General features: G+C 35.6%; 2 protein-coding genes across 6 annotated transcripts; one reads left to right on the forward strand and one right to left on the reverse strand.

The window, feature by feature from the left end:
• Positions 1-312: 312 nt before the first annotated feature.
• On the forward strand, positions 313-15,962 carry Mgtor (nuclear basket protein megator). 5 transcript variants are annotated; one of them, XM_011056122.2, is made up of 13 exons: positions 313-734; positions 1,040-1,202; positions 1,290-1,511; positions 2,688-3,247; positions 3,392-3,783; positions 3,875-5,638; positions 5,704-8,148; positions 8,406-8,810; positions 8,907-9,257; positions 9,355-9,529; positions 9,658-9,987; positions 11,498-11,640; positions 14,517-15,962. In XM_011056122.2, exons 1-12 carry the CDS (start codon positions 566-568, stop codon positions 11,611-11,613), a joined length of 7,092 nt encoding a protein of 2,363 aa, XP_011054424.1. In that variant the 5' UTR covers positions 313-565; the 3' UTR covers positions 11,614-11,640; positions 14,517-15,962. The 5 variants fall into 5 exon arrangements, with proteins under 5 accessions (XP_011054424.1, XP_087271085.1, XP_011054425.1 ...); XM_087414959.1 differs by having other exon boundaries at positions 14,522-15,962; XM_011056123.2 differs by having other exon boundaries at positions 14,577-15,962.
• Positions 12,583-15,116, reverse strand: LOC105146079 (uncharacterized). The gene has a single exon (XM_087414961.1). The coding sequence runs from the start codon at positions 15,114-15,116 to the stop codon at positions 14,622-14,624; it is 495 nt and encodes a 164-aa protein (XP_087271087.1). The 3' UTR covers positions 12,583-14,621.
• Positions 15,963-17,421: the final 1,459 nt, after the last annotated feature.

Raw genomic sequence — 17,421 nt, forward strand, 5'->3', positions numbered from 1 at the left:
TTCATAAAACATATTAAATAAAATCGCTGTCTGCTAATTTGACGCACGATAAAATTTAATAACAAGAAGAATACTATTACCCAAATGTGTAAATGCTTTTCCAAAATTTCCCCAAATGATTCCCAAGTTATATAGACATAAATAAATCAGAAATATTCAATTTGTCCGCTATTTTGTCAGTAATTTTTTTTTTGTCGCTGAAACAGTCGGTTTGAACAGCTCGTGAAAATTTACCTTATGGCTGAAGGCAGTCCATGCAGTGCCACTGGCGTCCGATTGGTCGAAATTCGTCCATCTTTATTTCATCATGCACAACGCTTCAATTCCATCATTCCAATTTTCAATATTCCATATTCCATCATGATTGACGATTGTGACGATTGGTAACGACGAAGCGGTTAGAAAACGTGAATGCCGTTTGTTGTAAAATCGTGATAACTGTCAGTAGCACAGAGACGCAAATGTTGTGCCTGCTGGAGAAGATTCCATATTTTTATCTTAAAGTGTGAAAATAGTGATTATATAGCTCGATTGATTCATTATTGATTATAAATAATTCGTCAACATGGAAGTCGAGGAGAGCGATCATAACGTTCTTCTTGAGATTGCGAATGACGAGGAGCTAACACAAATCCCGAGAGAATTAGTGAGAAAGATCAATGTACATTTTAATAACAGATTTGAGGAATTCATTACCGCCAAGGCGGTTTTCGAGACGAATCGAAAATGCTTGGGTAAGTTGGACGCCGGTTTGAAGGTCACACTTTCGAATATTTCGGAAACAAATGTTTTTATATATCTATTCCAGAAACTTCAATTTTTTTGTTTGTCTTTTTATAAATTTAAGTTTTTTTTCTATTAATGCTTTCATTATTTGTTGAAAATATTCTAAATTTTAAATATGTTGTATTAAATGTATTGTTTAATTTTAAATATCGATAGTAAAAATAACCTCTGGCAGTATTAAAATTTATCTAAAATACTTGACTTGTGTGATTAAATGAAAAACAGGAACTTTATGTAATATCTTGATTTACAGAGCAAAATTTGGAGAAGGCGCAGAAAGAACTTGCAGAACAGAAGTTGGATCTTGAAGAATATAAAGGAAAGTTAGAGCTTACGGAAAAGAGCAATATAGAAATTTGTAGCAATCTTGAGGAAGTGAAAATAGAAGTACACAGATTACAGGAATCTATCAAACGGTAATGTTATATACAATTCTAATATTTGATTGTTTATCGAAACAATCATTTGTAATATTTTAATGACAATTATTAAATGAATTGTAGATTGGAGAAAGAAAATAGTGAATTACGTAGACAAAGAGATATAGCCACAGATGAGGCAAGTGCACTGCAGCTGCAAGTGGAAAGACGGGATACTGAGATTGAAAGAATGCGCACCGAATTATCGTCTTTAAGCAATCAGCTTCAAACTGCCATTGCAGCCAAGTGTCAAACTCTGGCTGATACAGAGGAAATTCGTAGTCGAGAAATGACCTTGGACTTCAAGTAAGTCAAGAAGAAAAATAAAAACTTCCTTTTATATTAAGCTTCTGGCTTATGTTTGGCCACCTTTCTCATATGTTTGTGGTACTCACGTTAATTATTCAATTGCCACAAGCATATGGAACCTACAGTTTTAATGCTAGTTCCGAATGACGGATTTTTAGAAAAGCATTTCTGTGGGCAAGGATACTCTCGGGAGGTTGCCAATCTTTTCCGAGAGCAGAATGTAAATATTTTAGTTCATACCAGGATCAACCTGGAATATGTGACATGATAGACCAGTGCGCTGTCTGTCATATCATGCTTGCGTTCGATTAATGAATACTTGAAAATACTTTAATAAAACTTTTTTTTTAGTACATTCATAAATGTATAAAGTATACATATAATTACATTATATTATTATTTACAGTTATTAAATTTTTTATTTTATGTTTTGTATTAATATAATTAATTTTAATATTACATTATTAATATACAGTGTTTAGAAAATAATGATAAATCTTTTACATGGAGACAGAATGAACTAAACTGAGAAGAAAAGTTCTTTACCATTTTGTAATTTTCGTAATAGTTTAACAAAATATTGTATTAATTGCTAAAAATTGTCGAAAATTGGTCTTCAATAATTTTTTACTTAAATACTATCAACTTTTCAGAAAAACTGCAAAAGACAAAAATTATTTATTTTCTTCTCATAGAATTCTACGAATTTTTTCAGAATTTTATATCAACTTTTTAGTAATGAGAAAATATTTTTACTAGTAATGAGAAAATACGATATTAAAAAATTCTGAAAAAAATGATAAAAAAATTTATAAAGCTTTATGAGAAGAAAATAAATAATTTTTGTCTCTTGCAGTTTTTCTGTAAAGTTGATAGTATTTGAGTAAAAAATTATTATTGAAGACCAATTTTCAGCAATTTTTAGCAATTAATATCTTGTTAACTATTGCGAAAATTGCAAAATGATAGAGGACTTTTCTTCTCAGTTTAATCCATTCTGCCTCTATACGAAAGATTTATCATTATTTTCCAAACACCCTGTATAATGTGTGTGTGTGTGTGTGTGTGTGTGTGTGTGTGTGTGTGTGTGTGTGTGTGCGTGTGCGTGTGTGTGTGTGTGTGTCTTTAATTATACATGCAAAATATATTAATTTAAATCATACATATATGTAGAGAAAAACGATTGGAGCAGGAACGAGTGCTTCTCTCCCAACAAATGGCAGGCCTTGAAGAAGAGTTAGCTAAGAGAACGTCTGAACTTCAGACAGCAAGATCTGAATCTTCCGCCAGAGCTCTTTTAATTGATACTAAATTATCCCAGCGCGAGGAAGAATTGCGAATAGCCAATGAAGCCAATTCTCAATTGCGAGAATCAGTTTCTTCTCTTCAAAAACAGTCCGATGAACTGGCTCAGAAAGTGGAACAACAGCGTGCCCACGAAATCGCTATAAACGATTCCTATCAAAAAGAAATTAATGCGCAGAAAAATCTAGCTAGCTTATACGAATCGATGAAGGATGATGCTAATGCTAAAGCTGAGGCACTTTCTAATGCAGCAAGCGAGCTACAGAAACTTGTGGATAGCACCGCGGAAGAATATGGAACCTTGGAGACAAAGTACAATCAGTTACTGGTCCAGCACAAACAAGATATTGATGACAAAGAACAAAATATCCAGGAATTGACAAAAGAGTTAGAAAATGCTAATGAATTATTGAAGAATATTCAACAAGGTGGGTCGCGTATCTAATTTTTTGTCATGTTCAATACATTAATTCTGGTATCATATTTGATTTTCTGTGTGTAACATTATATTCTTAATTATTTCTTTTATTAGATGTATTTTATTTATTATAATGTTTATACAAACTTTGCAGAGAAATTAAATCAAGCAGTAGAACAATTGGCACCAGCAGCAGCTATAACCAGTCGAGTATTACGAAAAGGTTTAAGCCTCACGCAGATTTACACTCAACTAGTTGAAGTCACCAATGACTTAAATTTAGAGCGTGAAGAAAATGAACGCTTGAAGTCTCAGATGGATGTAATTCTTCGCGAACTGGAGCAGAAGGCGCCGTTATTGCAGCAACAACGTCAAGATTATGAAACGGCTATGGCGAATATTACGACCCTAACAAACAGACTGGACGACCTTCTCGCAGAAAATCAACGTCTTCATGAAAATTCCGATGAAGCTAATCGTCTTGCCAAGCATCATTCTACAGAAAATCAAAGGCTGAAAACTGAATTGTCTGACTTAGCTAGACAAGTGAGTTATTACATAACAAACTAGAATTTAAGTGATAAATTCAAATGATCCATCGTATATAATTATGAAAAATTTTTTGACATTTTTATAGGTATGTTATCTGCTCAAAGAAGTCCAAGAAAGTCGCACCAATACTCGCGTGGAAATGAGAAATTTGTCTTCATCCATAGACGCAGATGACATCTCGTCATCGCAAATAATTAGTAAAAAGTTGGTAACGTTTAAAGATATCGAGGAATTGCAGGAGAACAACCAGAAACTCTTAGCAATTGTCCGCGCATTATCATCCAGACAAGAAGAAATGGAGCGAGCTACCGATGAAATAAATTCGGGCGAAATGAAGGAGAAGCTGGATCGTTACATGGAACAATTGACAGAGATGCAAGCTGCGCAAGATAGGCAGTCGAAGATGTTGGATGGTCTCTTAAAGCAGAGAGACATGTACAAAAACATGTATCAACAGATGAAAAATTCCAGTGAAAAGAAGAAGGAGGAAGTGGATAAAGATATCGAAGAAAGCAAATCCAAATCAGAAGAGGAGTCAAAGATAACGAAAAGTGATGAAGAAAAAGAAAAGTTGCTTAAGAAATTAAAGGAAGCTGAAGATCAATTTAAACATGTTTCGGATGAATACGAGATATATCGCAAAGAACGAACTGCGCATGAAAAGATGTTGAGCGAAGAAGTTGAAAGACTTAGAAAGGAGGCAGAATCGAATTCGGCGAGGTGTTGCAGACTGAGGGCGCAGTTGGATTCAGCGAATGAGAGATTCTCACTTTTGCAGGGTAATGTTGCTTCATATAAATCCCAGATCAAGGCACTTGAGGAGAAATGCACCAATTACAACATCACCATTAGCAAACATGAGCAAAGTATTATGATACTAAAAGATGAGACACTTGCCGCTCAAACTCGCTTATCTCGAGCGGAAGTTCAACTAGAAAATCTTCGTCAGGAACGTCAACTTTTGCGAGACACTGAGGGACGTCTCTTAAAGGAGCGGGAAGTTTATCAAAGAGAAAGACAAACTCAAGCATTGCTTAAGGCAGATATGGAGTCTATTAAGGCTAGCTTGGAGCGAGTCCAGGCTGAAGGACAGCTTAGGGCCGAGCAGAGATTTGATGACGCCAACAGGGAATGCGCTGCTCTTCGACGTCGTCTTCAGGAAGAACAGGATCGCTTCAGAGAATTGGCGGGTCATTTAGAGAGACAGTTAACGACTGCTCAAGAAAGACTGAAAGAAGAACGCGAATTATGTGAGAGAGTGAGAATGGAGTTAGATCAAGCGAGAGAAACTGAAACTCAGAGTAGTCAAAAAATTGATCAATTAAACAATAAATTAAGACAAGTAGCTGCCCATTCCATCGCTAAACCTTTGACAGGTGATGAAGGTCTTGTGAAGAGAGTAAAGGAATTGGAAATACAATTGAGTACCTCTCAGGTTGAAATAAATTCGCTCTCCGATCAGTTAAAAGCAGCAAGACAACAAAGTCAGCAGTATTGTGACATTGCAGAGAGCGCTGAAACGCAGTTGAGAGAATTGACAACTGAATATAACAAATGTAAAGAAGAGTTGGAGAATGCTCTTAAAGAATCACGCGTGGAGATCATTTCATTGCAAAAAAGAGTTAAGGAATTAGGTGATGACCTGGCGAAGATATCAAATGGTAGGCAAGAAACCGATTCGGAACTGAGGGACAGATTGGCTGAAGCTGAGAGAAAGATTGAAGAACTCGACGAGTTGAAGGGTGAATTGGAGTTGTTAAAAACAGATCTGAAATCTGCCTCTATCGCTGTCAAAGAAGCAGAAGACAAATACACCAGAGAAATGCTGCAGCATTCATCCGATTTGCAGGTACGTCTAACGAAGGAATATATTTATATTTTATATACTATTTCTTTACATAAATATTTTTGCAGATTTTGACAAAGTTGAAAGAGGAAGCTCAACATGTTCAGCAGCGACTTGATGTTCTGACTCTAGAACGAAATGCAGCAGTGCAAGCTTTGGAAGTTGAGAAATCAGCCTCAAAAGAAAGAGAACAGAAGCTTGTGAATGAGGTTGAAGAAACTCAAAAGAGAATTATGGATCTTGATACGCAGAATGCACTTCTGCACAATCAGATTCAGGAGTTGGGTGATCGAGTAGCTATCATGCAGAGTCAACAGACAAAAATTAGCGGCGGAAGAGACAGTCCTGATACTAGCCTGGAAGCTTTAAATAAGAGTTTCAGCTCTTTGGAGGAAGACTCCAAATCAATTGAACAATTGTTGAGAGTTATGAAATATTTAAGAAGAGAGAAGGATTTGGCCATAGCTAAAACCGATGTTCTTAGAGCTGAAAATCTCAGATTAAAATCACAGGTCGAGGTAGTGGAGAAGCGGTTGAAAGAAACTGAAACTTTGCTAAATTCCGAACGAGAGAAGTCCGAGATTAACGTAATGACCACATCCAAGCATGCAGAATTGCTGCGCAAGGTGGAGACCTTAAACGCCATCACGGATTCTAATCGAATTCTCAGGGAAGAAAGAGATAGTCTCAGTGTGAAAGTCAACGAACTTACAACTAAAGTGAACTCTTTATCGGAAGAAGTAGTACCTCTTCGAGATATATCCAGAGATTTGACAGTCAAAACAGAAGCTTTGACAGAAGAAAACACTAGCTTGAAAGGCGAAGCAACCAGATGGAGACAAAGAGCAAATACATTATTGGAAAGAGCGAATAAAGCCAGCCCTGAAGACTGGCGACGACTTCAAACTGAAAGAGAGAACCTGAGTAAATTGTTGACGTCAGAGAGGGAAACTCATGCAAAGAGAACCGAAGAATTTAATCAAGTGAAAACAGAGAAAGCGAAACTTGAGGAGCAACTGATGCAATTGCAAAGACAGATACAAATTCAAGACGAACATATGTCGCGAGCATCAGAAGAGGTTCGCAAGCTGGGTCAGGAGCTTAACGAAGCACTAGCTGATTCTTCTTCGAAGGCAAAGGATTTGGCTTCCCTTAGGAAAGAATTAAGCGATAAGGATGCCATTCTTAATGATGTTAAAAACAAGGAAATTCAGATCCGCAAAATAGCTAAAAAGTATAAAACGCAATTTGAGGAACTCGCGAAAAGCGTCGAGGAAGAGAAGAATCGCAATGAGGAAATCAGAAACGAGGATGCTTCGGGTGTGGCAACACAAGAACGCGAAGATCAATTGCGAGAGGAAGGCCGCCAGGAACTTCGCCAAGCGAACATCGAGCTCACGACGAAGATAGATGAGGTAACTCGCCAAATGGTAGTAGCTCAAAGTGAAGCCGATAATCTGCGAAAAGAAATCGAAGCCATGAATCGCAGCAGTATAGAGAAGGAAGAGAGAGCAAAACAGGTGCTTAAGGGTGCCCGAACGAAAATTATGCAATTGACAGAGTCTAAGAAGATCTGCGAGAAAGAATTATTGGATCTAAAATCCAGGATTGAATCTACGGGAGGCAACGTTGGAGTTCAAGGAGAGTCTGATACGGAGCATGACGCACGATTAGTGGCACTGAAATCTCAGATGGAAGGTCGCATGTCTAGATTGGAGCATGAGAAATCAGAGATACAGGCAGAAAAGGAAGCGCTTTTACAGCGGGTTACTCAACTCCAAAGACAGTTGTCGGGAGTAAGCGGAGTAAGCGCGACTACGGAGCCACCAACAGCGAATATTAAACCGATGTCTGCCAGAGCGGAAACACCATTGGCTAGCATTAGACCAATGAGTGTGGTGGTGCAGTCGCGGACAGCTGCAGTCTTACCGACTACAGCTGGTGCACCGGTTATGGTTGCGCCGCATCAGATGCAACAACAACAGGTAGTACATACTACAGAGACAAGCTCGCCGACTAGTAGTCTGACCGACTTCCAGCCGGCAAGTACCAGTACTTCTTCACAAAGTGCACAAACCAGTGGTCTTCGTCAATTAGTGGTGCAACCACAGTTAAGTGAATCGGCGGAGTCAACACAGAGAGAAGATCCAGAAAGTGCGGAGACACTTAATTTGCAGCCGCAACAGCAACAATGCCAGCAGCAGCAGCAACAGCAGCAACAAACAGTAGCGCTAGTGAGTCCCAGAGTAGAGCAGCAGCAACAACAGCAACAGATTACCGTCAGTGATCAGCAACAGACAGTGGCGAGTAGCTCCACACAGTCGGTCAGTACTTCTCAAGCTTCCACGGGACTTAAGAGACCTCGAGGCCGAGACTCAACCGCTTCTGGTTCCGGGATAGTTGAAGGATTGGACCACGGACGTCAGGAGCAAGTGCAGAGTCCGAAAACGAAGAGGACCAGATCGGATATCAGCGCAACTGCGAGTGCCAGCGCTTCGGAAGTAGAATATCAGGTGAGATTGAGGATATAAAAAGAAGAAACAGTTTACATTTCTATTGTATCTGTAATTTAGTTCAAAAATAATATTTTAACTTTTCCTATTAGGTGTTGGAATTAATTCGTAGCGTTTTACAAGTGATGGGAAGTACTTTCATTAATGTATTTTTTAATGCTCATGTGAAATAAATAACATTCTTTCATTAAAAAACGCTACGAATTAATTCCAACACCTAATAATATTTTAATATTGATAATCATTTAATGCTTCAGGTGCCTACGTCAAGTCAGAGGGATCAAGACGAAGAAGTAGAAGAAGGATGTGTAGTAGTGGTGGACTGTGATGAAGGTGAAGGTGGAGGTAATCATCAAGCACAGGAAGAAGAGGAATTTGACAATGATACGTATGAAGAGATAGAGGAAGAGGAAGAAATGCCTTATGAAGTTGAAGTTGAAGTTGAACGAGACAATAATGAGGTGGAAATTATTATGGAGGAGGATTCTACTAGTGTTGAAATCTCTAGACAAAGCCAAGCCATTATTCCTGCAAATCAACAACAATCCGAAGCCATAAGTAGCGCTGGACCAACCGCTGAACCTGCCACGTCCTTTACAGCCATGTCCTCTAGAGGCATCGCGCCCATGCCCAGACAGCAGCAACAGCAGCATCTTCTTTTGGTTGGTATTTAAAATACTTGTACGATATTTTTAATTATTAAATTTTAAAAAGTTTACATCATTTCAATTTTTTATCATGATTTTTTCTCCCCAAAGCCACAACAAGGTTACGAAGATGGCGGTGACGACTCTATTGTACCAAGTACTCCTACTCTCTTTGTTCCTCGTCGCGATGGTTTCGGTGAAGCTGTGAGTTCTCCGCAGGTGCCGCAAGGCCGTTTCACTTTTGGAGACTCTTCGGCACCTACGACAGCTTCCTCGACACCGTCTTTGACAACATCCGCAGGCTCTAATTCTAGGATCTTTGGTTCAACTAATTCTGCTGTTGTCCAGGAAAGTCTGGATGATAGTAGAATGGACCTGACACAGTTGGAGGATGGTGGAACTGGTCGCAGTGTTCCCACGACACCGCTTCAAGTTTCCCCAGCTGCGGATTTACCTCCGTCGGTAAATAAATTTCTGTTTTTTATAATTTCTTATGAAAACATTAAGGATTAAAACTATTGGTATTAATGTTTCCCTTTCACAATTTTCATTGCAACAGACTAGTAGCAGCCAATCTGAAGAACAAGAGAGCACCGTAACACATGTTACTGTAACGGCCACTTCTGGAGATAATATTGAGGACTCTAACATTCCCAGCATTCATATTGTTGGTGTTGATGATCAACAACGAGGTTCCACTGAAGCTACAGAATCTAGCACAACTCCAAGTGAAGGTATCTCATTGAAATCTAATCATATTCAAAAGTTTAAAATTTTCTCTTTCTCTCTCTCTCTCTCTCTCATTTGACTGTTATTGATATTAAATTGATTTATTCGAACATCTTTGTTTTTATTTTCACAGGAGTGAGTTCGGAGGGTGAAAAGCGGGAAGAAGAACCAGTAGTTTTAGCATCCGGAGAGGATGATGCCGTGGATACGGCAGAAGCGACGGAAGAAGCAGGAAGCGAACTTGTCGAAGAAGAAGTCGAGGAGGAGAATCGGGAAGCAGAAGCATCGCCGTCTAGTAACACACGACAAAGAACAATGGCAGCGAATCTGGCGGCAGCAAGTGACGCCAATAATGCCAGAGGAATGACAGTGAGAAGATCGCCGAGATCACCTTTCTCGCCGAGGGTGGCAAGAGGTGCGAGGCCTACACCGATTGTGTGGGGCGAAACTCAATCGGGTAGAGGTGAGAAACGAAGCACGATTAAATAAGATTTTATCTGTCTATTTCGAGACAAGATCTTTTCTTTCATTACATTATCTTTTTATTTTAATAACGTGAATCTTTTTTCATTCTTTATATAAAAAATGAATGATTTACTACTCATAATTATTTTATGTATATATATATATATATATATATATATTAAATTATTATTTACTTATTTTAGCATCTTTCAGTTTGCTCGTTTCTTGGCCTTCAACCTATTTTGCTTTGCATATACTGACTTTTGATTTTTAACTATTATTTTTAGAGTCCGATCGAAACTTTTACTGAAACTGAAAACGAACACTCATTACGTGTTAGTTTCGACTGGAATCATATAGCTCTTCATAAATATTAATTTTAATATGTGTAATTATTATTTTAATAATTAAATTATGATATTTAATATTGAAGAAGTAATTTATATTCTTTGGCCAAAATTGACACACAATCGAAATTTCGGTTTTCAATTTCAAAATTATTTACTGTTTCAATAAATTATGATATTTATGAAGAAAAAGTATATGATATATGGGTATGTCTATACATATGGCCTTTATAGGATTCCTATTTTTTAATTTTGGTTTCGGTTTCGGTTGAAATTGACATGTAGCCGAGTGCTTCGGTTCAGTTTCGTCAAAAGTTTCGAATTCTAGTTATTTTAAAAAGTTTAGCTTAGCGTATCTCCCCGCCCCTTCCCCCTGTCCCTCTTCCTCCCCCCCTCTCTTTCTGTTATCTAGATTATTGTGTATTATTTTGTTTTTTTTTTCTTTGTTACTGTATTTGATTACTTATTCCCGCTGCACTCTCTTGAACCGTATACATGCTATCGATTCGCTATTCGTTCATATCTCTCAATATTAATACGAATCACACTTTTGCAATGTCTCTGCTCTGCATTATCAGATAAGTTTGTACATTATTATTATTATTTTTTTAAATTCTAAATCGCTTCTCATCTTGTAACGTTACTCATCTGCTGTCTTGTTCTTGAGAGGGCTTGCCCTAGAACAATAATAAACGCTTTTATCTATCTATCTATCTATCTATCTATCTATCTATCTATCTATCTATCTATCTATCTATCTATTTATCTATCTATCTATCTATCTATCTATCTATCTATCTATCTGTCTGTCTATGGCCTTGCGCACAATAGCAGAAATAAGGAATTAGGAATAAAGAATAAACAATTTTAACCTATCAGAAATCGGATATATGGGAATACGGTTTCTGAGTTAAAGTTAAAGTTGTTTATTCTTTATTCCTAATTCCTTATTCTTTCTATTGTGCGCAGGGTCTGTTTCTCTCTCTCTCTCTCTCTCTCTCCCTCTCTCTCTCTCTCTCTCTCTCTCTCTCTCTCTCTCTCTCTCTCTCTCTCTCTCTCTCTCTCTCTCTCTTTAATTTAGATAATTTTTTAAATTCAAAATATTTTGTTTGTAAAAGCTTTATGTACAAATGTTAACATGAAACATTTCAATTTCTAAAGGACAGCCTGTGATGCGAGGACATGCGGCTAGAGGAGCCGCCAATGAGGGGGGACGAGGACGAGGGACACGAGGCCGACGAATGCGCTCGAAATATCCTTATGCCCGATATTCGTAATATCGCACAGCATCTCCTCTGCCTAATGTACGTCTTATATTCGCCAGACATTCTATGTAATTTATATTATCGAACACAGTTATGTTAAACGTCAGTAAACTGATTCATTCATTTATGTAATAAATGTTTTAATGTTCCTAATTGTTTAAAAAAAAAGTATCATTTTTTTCATATTTGTTCTCAGTAGAGTATTCTCAGTAGAGTATTCTAAGAAAAATTGAAAAAGTGATTTTTTTTTTTTTAAATAAAGATTTAAGGGTTGAAAAGGATTTTGTAATAATTTTGTCACTTTGAAAATATTATAAGAAAGTAATAAATTTTAGAATTAAAAAAATAAAGTTAGATTTCTGTTTCTTTTTCGAGTTTGATTTATTCATTTTGAAATCCATTTTAACCGAAGATCAAAAAACACTGTTTTTAAAGCATGCAGTACAAAATTAAATGCATTCAGTAAACAATATATTATATAATTTGTACACAATATTTGTATACGATTCGAGTTTCATTCATTGTACGCAAATTAACGATTTTTTTTTCAAGATTGACTTTAGAACAAGTGTCTGTAAGCGTTGGCGTTGAACGGCGCCGCCGGCTCTCATTTGGGCGTCAGTCCAATTCTTTTCACACGTCTGCGCGCTAAATCGAGAATACGTATTGTTTTGCTATTTCTGTCTTTCGTAGACAGGCGGATAAGCGATACAGTTAATAACGAAATGACTGTCGTGAAAATTGAAAATTAATGTTAACTTCTCTCGAGAATGGAAAAAAAACTAATAAACTGACTGATTTTTCTCAAATATAAAGAGAATTAACTTTGATATTTATAATAATTTTATAATGTAAAAGTTATTATAATTTTTCGAATCAGTGAAAAACAATCGAAATTATTTTACCTGAAATAAAAATTTAAATAAAAAGATTAAAGATATAGGTAACAAATATACATATATAGAAATAAATTTATACGAGTTAGTATAAAAATATCCAAAGCTGCAATTTATTTTTATATAAACATTTTTTCATTGTTTTACCTTTCATAAATTATTTGATACATAAAAATTAATTAATACAAAAATTAAATAATATTCGAGTTCATTAATTGCTAATTAGATGCTACAGGAATACTGTTGAATCCTTTCGACTCGTTGATTTTACATGGATCGTGATTTTCTCTTATTATTTTACTATTACGTTAAAGACGTAATCATCAATAAATAAATTAATTATAATACGAATAAATTGTTAGCTTTCTAAAATTGCGTTAAATTTAAAATTGTTAAATGTAAAATACTGTATTGCAAACTAAATTATAAAACGTTCCTTCTTACGTCTTATATAACAGTCGCGATTACTTCATTTTACTTATTTAATGTATAAATTTATTCGAGATAAAATAAGTATTAAAAAATTCATTGCTTATTTACAGAAGTTAAACTTGTAAAAAAATCGCTCATGATCGCAAAAAAGTCTTTCTTATTTTTTATTCTTGAAATACTATAATTTTGCGGTACGCGCTCTTTGTATAAAGCTATTTACGTACAAACGCAGTTATTTTCGCTGCGTCTGGATTTTGTTTAACTAATGTAAACTCCGCATGAACAGTATCGCATTTAGCAAATATATAGCGAAGTTATATTTAACGTGGCTGTTAGCTTCGCGACGTTATTACTTTCATATAAAGATCATGTTGAAAACGCGAATGCGAATGCATGAAAAGAGTAATTGGAACCAACATACATCTCACTTTGAAACTTGGTATTATCGCTACAAATTGATATGATCTTTTTATCACAATGTCGATTAATCCTTTTCTCTTAAAAATTAAAAAAAAATTGAGCTTTGTACGAACGACGTATCATGGCTCTCACCCGTAATACATGTTTGGCCCGATTTCCTTACCACGAGTCTCACACGACGTTGTAGGCGAAAGGGTTAAAAGTAGTCCTAAGTGTCTCTAAATTATTCACGATCACAATCTGTGAGGCAGCTAAAAATATAATAATCGTCGCTAAGCTTCACTTTGTGTAATCACTTAAATAGAACATCTTGGATGTTTAGAATATTCACAAAGAAATATAACATGTGTTATATTAAAAGACTTACTTTTTTGATATCCAATAGGATATTCTAATCCTCTTACATTTATTCTATCATACTAAATTGCATAAAAAAGAAGTTTGGCACGGTTTGAAGTCTAATAAATACGTTAACATTGAAAGATATCACCACGAGATAGAGGTCCTCAATAAAAATAGATGTCTGTATAAGATATTTATATATAAAACATAAATCTTCGTCGACTAAAGGATCGAAGTTTTTTTTTTCGGAAAACTAGTCACCGAAATTGGATCTTTAAATTCTTAAATTTACCTATTTGGTTCGTTTCCTTTTTTTCACTCATCCAAATAATGATTTTTGCATTCAAAGTATTCTTCATGACAATCCTTCACAATCACAATCACTTATTGAGCGACTTTCTTTTGTATTTTCTATTAGTTCTTAATTTTTTAATTAGATTTGTTAATTAAGCTAATTTGGAGTATCAAAGTCCGTATATAGTGTTTGCTAACTAATTTCACTTTATCGCTTCTTGTTTTCTGTCATCAACGGAATAGATAAGTCGAGTATTAATTATAAAAACTGTTCTTAGTCTCTCAACTACAATTGACAAATACATTTATCAACACTTTATATCAGTTTTTTTGTAATATTGCACTGTATATTAAAAATTCTTGGCGAGCAAACTAGTGTTGTCGTATCTTTAATTTCCGTTCTACCACGACCCGCAATTTTAAGGAAACCTTAAGAATGAAGAAGATTAAAGTTTATACAAATAGAAATCTTAAAAAATGAATCCCAGTCTTGAGTAACCAACTTCAATTGACACGTTATTCTTCTTCCAGCACAGTATTGTCAATCGAAATTCAGGATAATCAGTCAACTGCTGATCGATCTACTTGCAGTTCTCTGCTTCAATGCTGAATCTAGGATCCAAGGAACTTCAAGGATCAAAGAATCTGTATACTAGGTGGCCGAGTGTCCTCTCTAAGTCTCTCACTAGCACTACTGATCTCGCAACTACACCTGCCATGCTGTTCGATCCTGATCCATACCCTCCTCGTGCTATTCGTCAACAGGCTCCAAACCTCGACCTCCATGTCCTCGTGATAAATTGACGACGGTACCGGCGCGCAGCTGAGATCGGGACTAACGCAGCAGCCTGAGTGGTTGTCACACTTCTTCACCACAATGTACACCGGCTGATTCACGCTCTCGCTTGGTTGCATACTGTGCACCAGATCTCTCAGATTGTAAGCTCTCGATTGGGGCTCTCTGCAGAGAAATTTCTTGGTAGCCTCCATCGCACGTGGCAGATGGATCCTCCTCGGGACTCGATGATAATGACCGCCGTGATGAGCCGTCAAGACTACCATCATCTGATCCACCGTCGTCAGGATGAGAATCAAGAGTCTTAGAAGCGATCCCCTCGGTCTGCCTTTCATTATTGGTCCTAGCTGATTTCCTAGTCGGAAAGTAAACTCAAAACTTGGATTTTTTTACTGAGAAGCTCAACCGTACTTGATTGCTGAATTGATCTGTGATTCCTGGCCTTAACAAATTAATCGTTATTGATCACTGAATTTGCAAGGTCTTGGTCCCATTGATTCTTTCGCTCAAGAATTACGTTATACTAAACCAAACTGAAGATATCAAGAATGCAGGAAAGATAAAAAATTCTTCTTGCTGCGTCTTTTTAAGAACGAAATCACCACGCTTTCAGAAAACTGAAGAGATTCTTTTTCTTCTTGGATTTTTCTCTGCTTTATTGATTTATTTTTTAGATTTTCTTTGCTTTATAAATTTATCTTCGTGCTTCTTTTCTAAAGAAAAAGGATGCTAGCACAATAAACTTGGGTTTGCTTGAAAGGTGAAATATCTTCTCTTCTTCCTTTCCTTTTTCCCTTCGAGAAGCAAGAAAATCACATGGTGAACTTTTGAACAGTGATAGCTGGATGAGAGAAGAGCTACACAGGCACCAAGTATCGGCCGACTGAGATTTTCCCACTGACACACGAGTATTTATATATGGAAGAGCTTGCACGCATGCCTCACGCAAGAACACGCGTAAAGTCCAGATCGCGCGTGCCTTCCGCGATGATTCCGCTTTATTGTGCAACCGTTTTACAGACGAGTGTGCAGGCATTGCTGTTTAACCCTTTGCACTTTGAATAATAATTGTCACAGCCGGTAATGAATCTGTCAAGTATATTGATAACTATGAATAATGTAAATATAATGAATAATGTATTGACATAATTTAAGGAAATAAAATAACAATAATGTATTGATATCTAGAATTAATATCGATATTTCCGATTAAAGATCCCGGCACTAATCTTATGTAAAATGGATCCCAGTCGAATTGGCTGAAATTTTACTACAATGTAGATCATGATGTCCTGATCAAAGTCCGCATGGGCACAAGGTCCAAAAATGGATTAGTTTTCGAAATATTGAAAATCAAATGTTGGAATTTAGCCATATTTCCAATATTTAACATCCAACTTGTCTCGAAAACTGTCCATTTTTGGACCTTGTGTCCATGAGGACTTTTTATCAGGACATCCTGATCTATATTATAAAATTCAGTCAATTTGACGGAGATCCATTTTACATAAAATTAGTGCGATTCCTTTATTAGTCCTTTATTAAATATTTTTAATAATAAATTACTTAGTTACAATTTTCAGAATTAATTTTTATACATACATAACATAACAACGGACCCTGCATAAAGCATAAATGTTACAACGAAAAATGGGTCCCGGCTAATTTGGCTAAATGTGTAATATATTATAGTATACCTAATAATTACGGCATAAATAAGTAATAAAAGAAAACGATATATGAATTAACAATTTTATTAAATAAAAGGAAAAAAGATATAAACACATTGATTTCAATAATGATGATTTAATAATAATAAATAATAAAACTGTCATAATAAAATATAATCTGTGATACAACGTTCGATGACACAATATAAAAATTAAAAATGAATAATTTTATAACTGATGAATCGTATAATAAGACAAAAATTCGATTTTTTTTCTTCACAGTAAATTAATTGGTGAATAATTTGAAATATTTATTTGTTGAACAATTACTGCGCGGATTGTCACTTTAAAAATCATCTTTCGCGGCTTCTAATAACGGCGGCGAAATTATCTTCTCGCGAATGATGATTACTTCGAATATTTTGATTGCTTTGTTAATTTCCACGAACTGTAAAATGCTCTTTTCTTCCTTTCACACGGAAAAAATAAACCTACTTGTCTTTACGGAAGTCTTATTATTATTATAATGCTAGAAAAGTAAACAGTAAATAGTAAATGTTAGAAGAATAAACGGTATATACGGTAAATACCATTTCTCAAATTTTGAATTTTTCAGTAATAAGTAATATAATTATATCTTTTTAAATTGACAAAATTGTAAATTTTACTATTATTTAATGAAACTTAAAATTTTTCAATGTTTTTTTTCTTTCTAGTTTCTCTTGTCTAATTTTTATTGATTTAAGTATTTACAATATTTGTACGTGATTCTTTTCTCCAGATTAAAGTTACGCGCTAACTCGTTTTACGAGAAAAATAGAAATCCTCGAGGAAATCCAGTACTCAAAGATATGATAACTACCAAGTGCGTCATCTTGACAGGTGAATAAATAATAATAATAGATAATAACCAAATGCAAAAAGATTAAATTAATACGTATTAATCACGTTTATTTTCTCAATAACGATG

Source organism: Acromyrmex echinatior, chromosome 17 (genome assembly GCF_024713525.1).
Source record: "Acromyrmex echinatior isolate Ae372 chromosome 17, ASM2471352v2, whole genome shotgun sequence".
Taxonomy (NCBI): domain Eukaryota; kingdom Metazoa; phylum Arthropoda; class Insecta; order Hymenoptera; family Formicidae; genus Acromyrmex; species Acromyrmex echinatior.

Bases quoted from the DNA above. Each gene is read 5' to 3' on its own strand.
- Mgtor (XM_011056122.2), top strand. From the start codon at position 566: ATGGAAGTCGAGGAGAGCGATCATAACGTTCTTCTTGAGATTGCGAAT. The intron at 1,203-1,289 runs GTAATGTTATAT...AATGAATTGTAG, and splicing joins TTACAGGAATCTATCAAACG to ATTGGAGAAAGAAAATAGTG. The intron at 9,988-11,497 runs GTGAGAAACGAA...CAATTTCTAAAG, and splicing joins CGAAACTCAATCGGGTAGAG to GACAGCCTGTGATGCGAGGA.
- LOC105146079 (XM_087414961.1), bottom strand. From the start codon at position 15,116: ATGAAAGGCAGACCGAGGGGATCGCTTCTAAGACTCTTGATTCTCATC.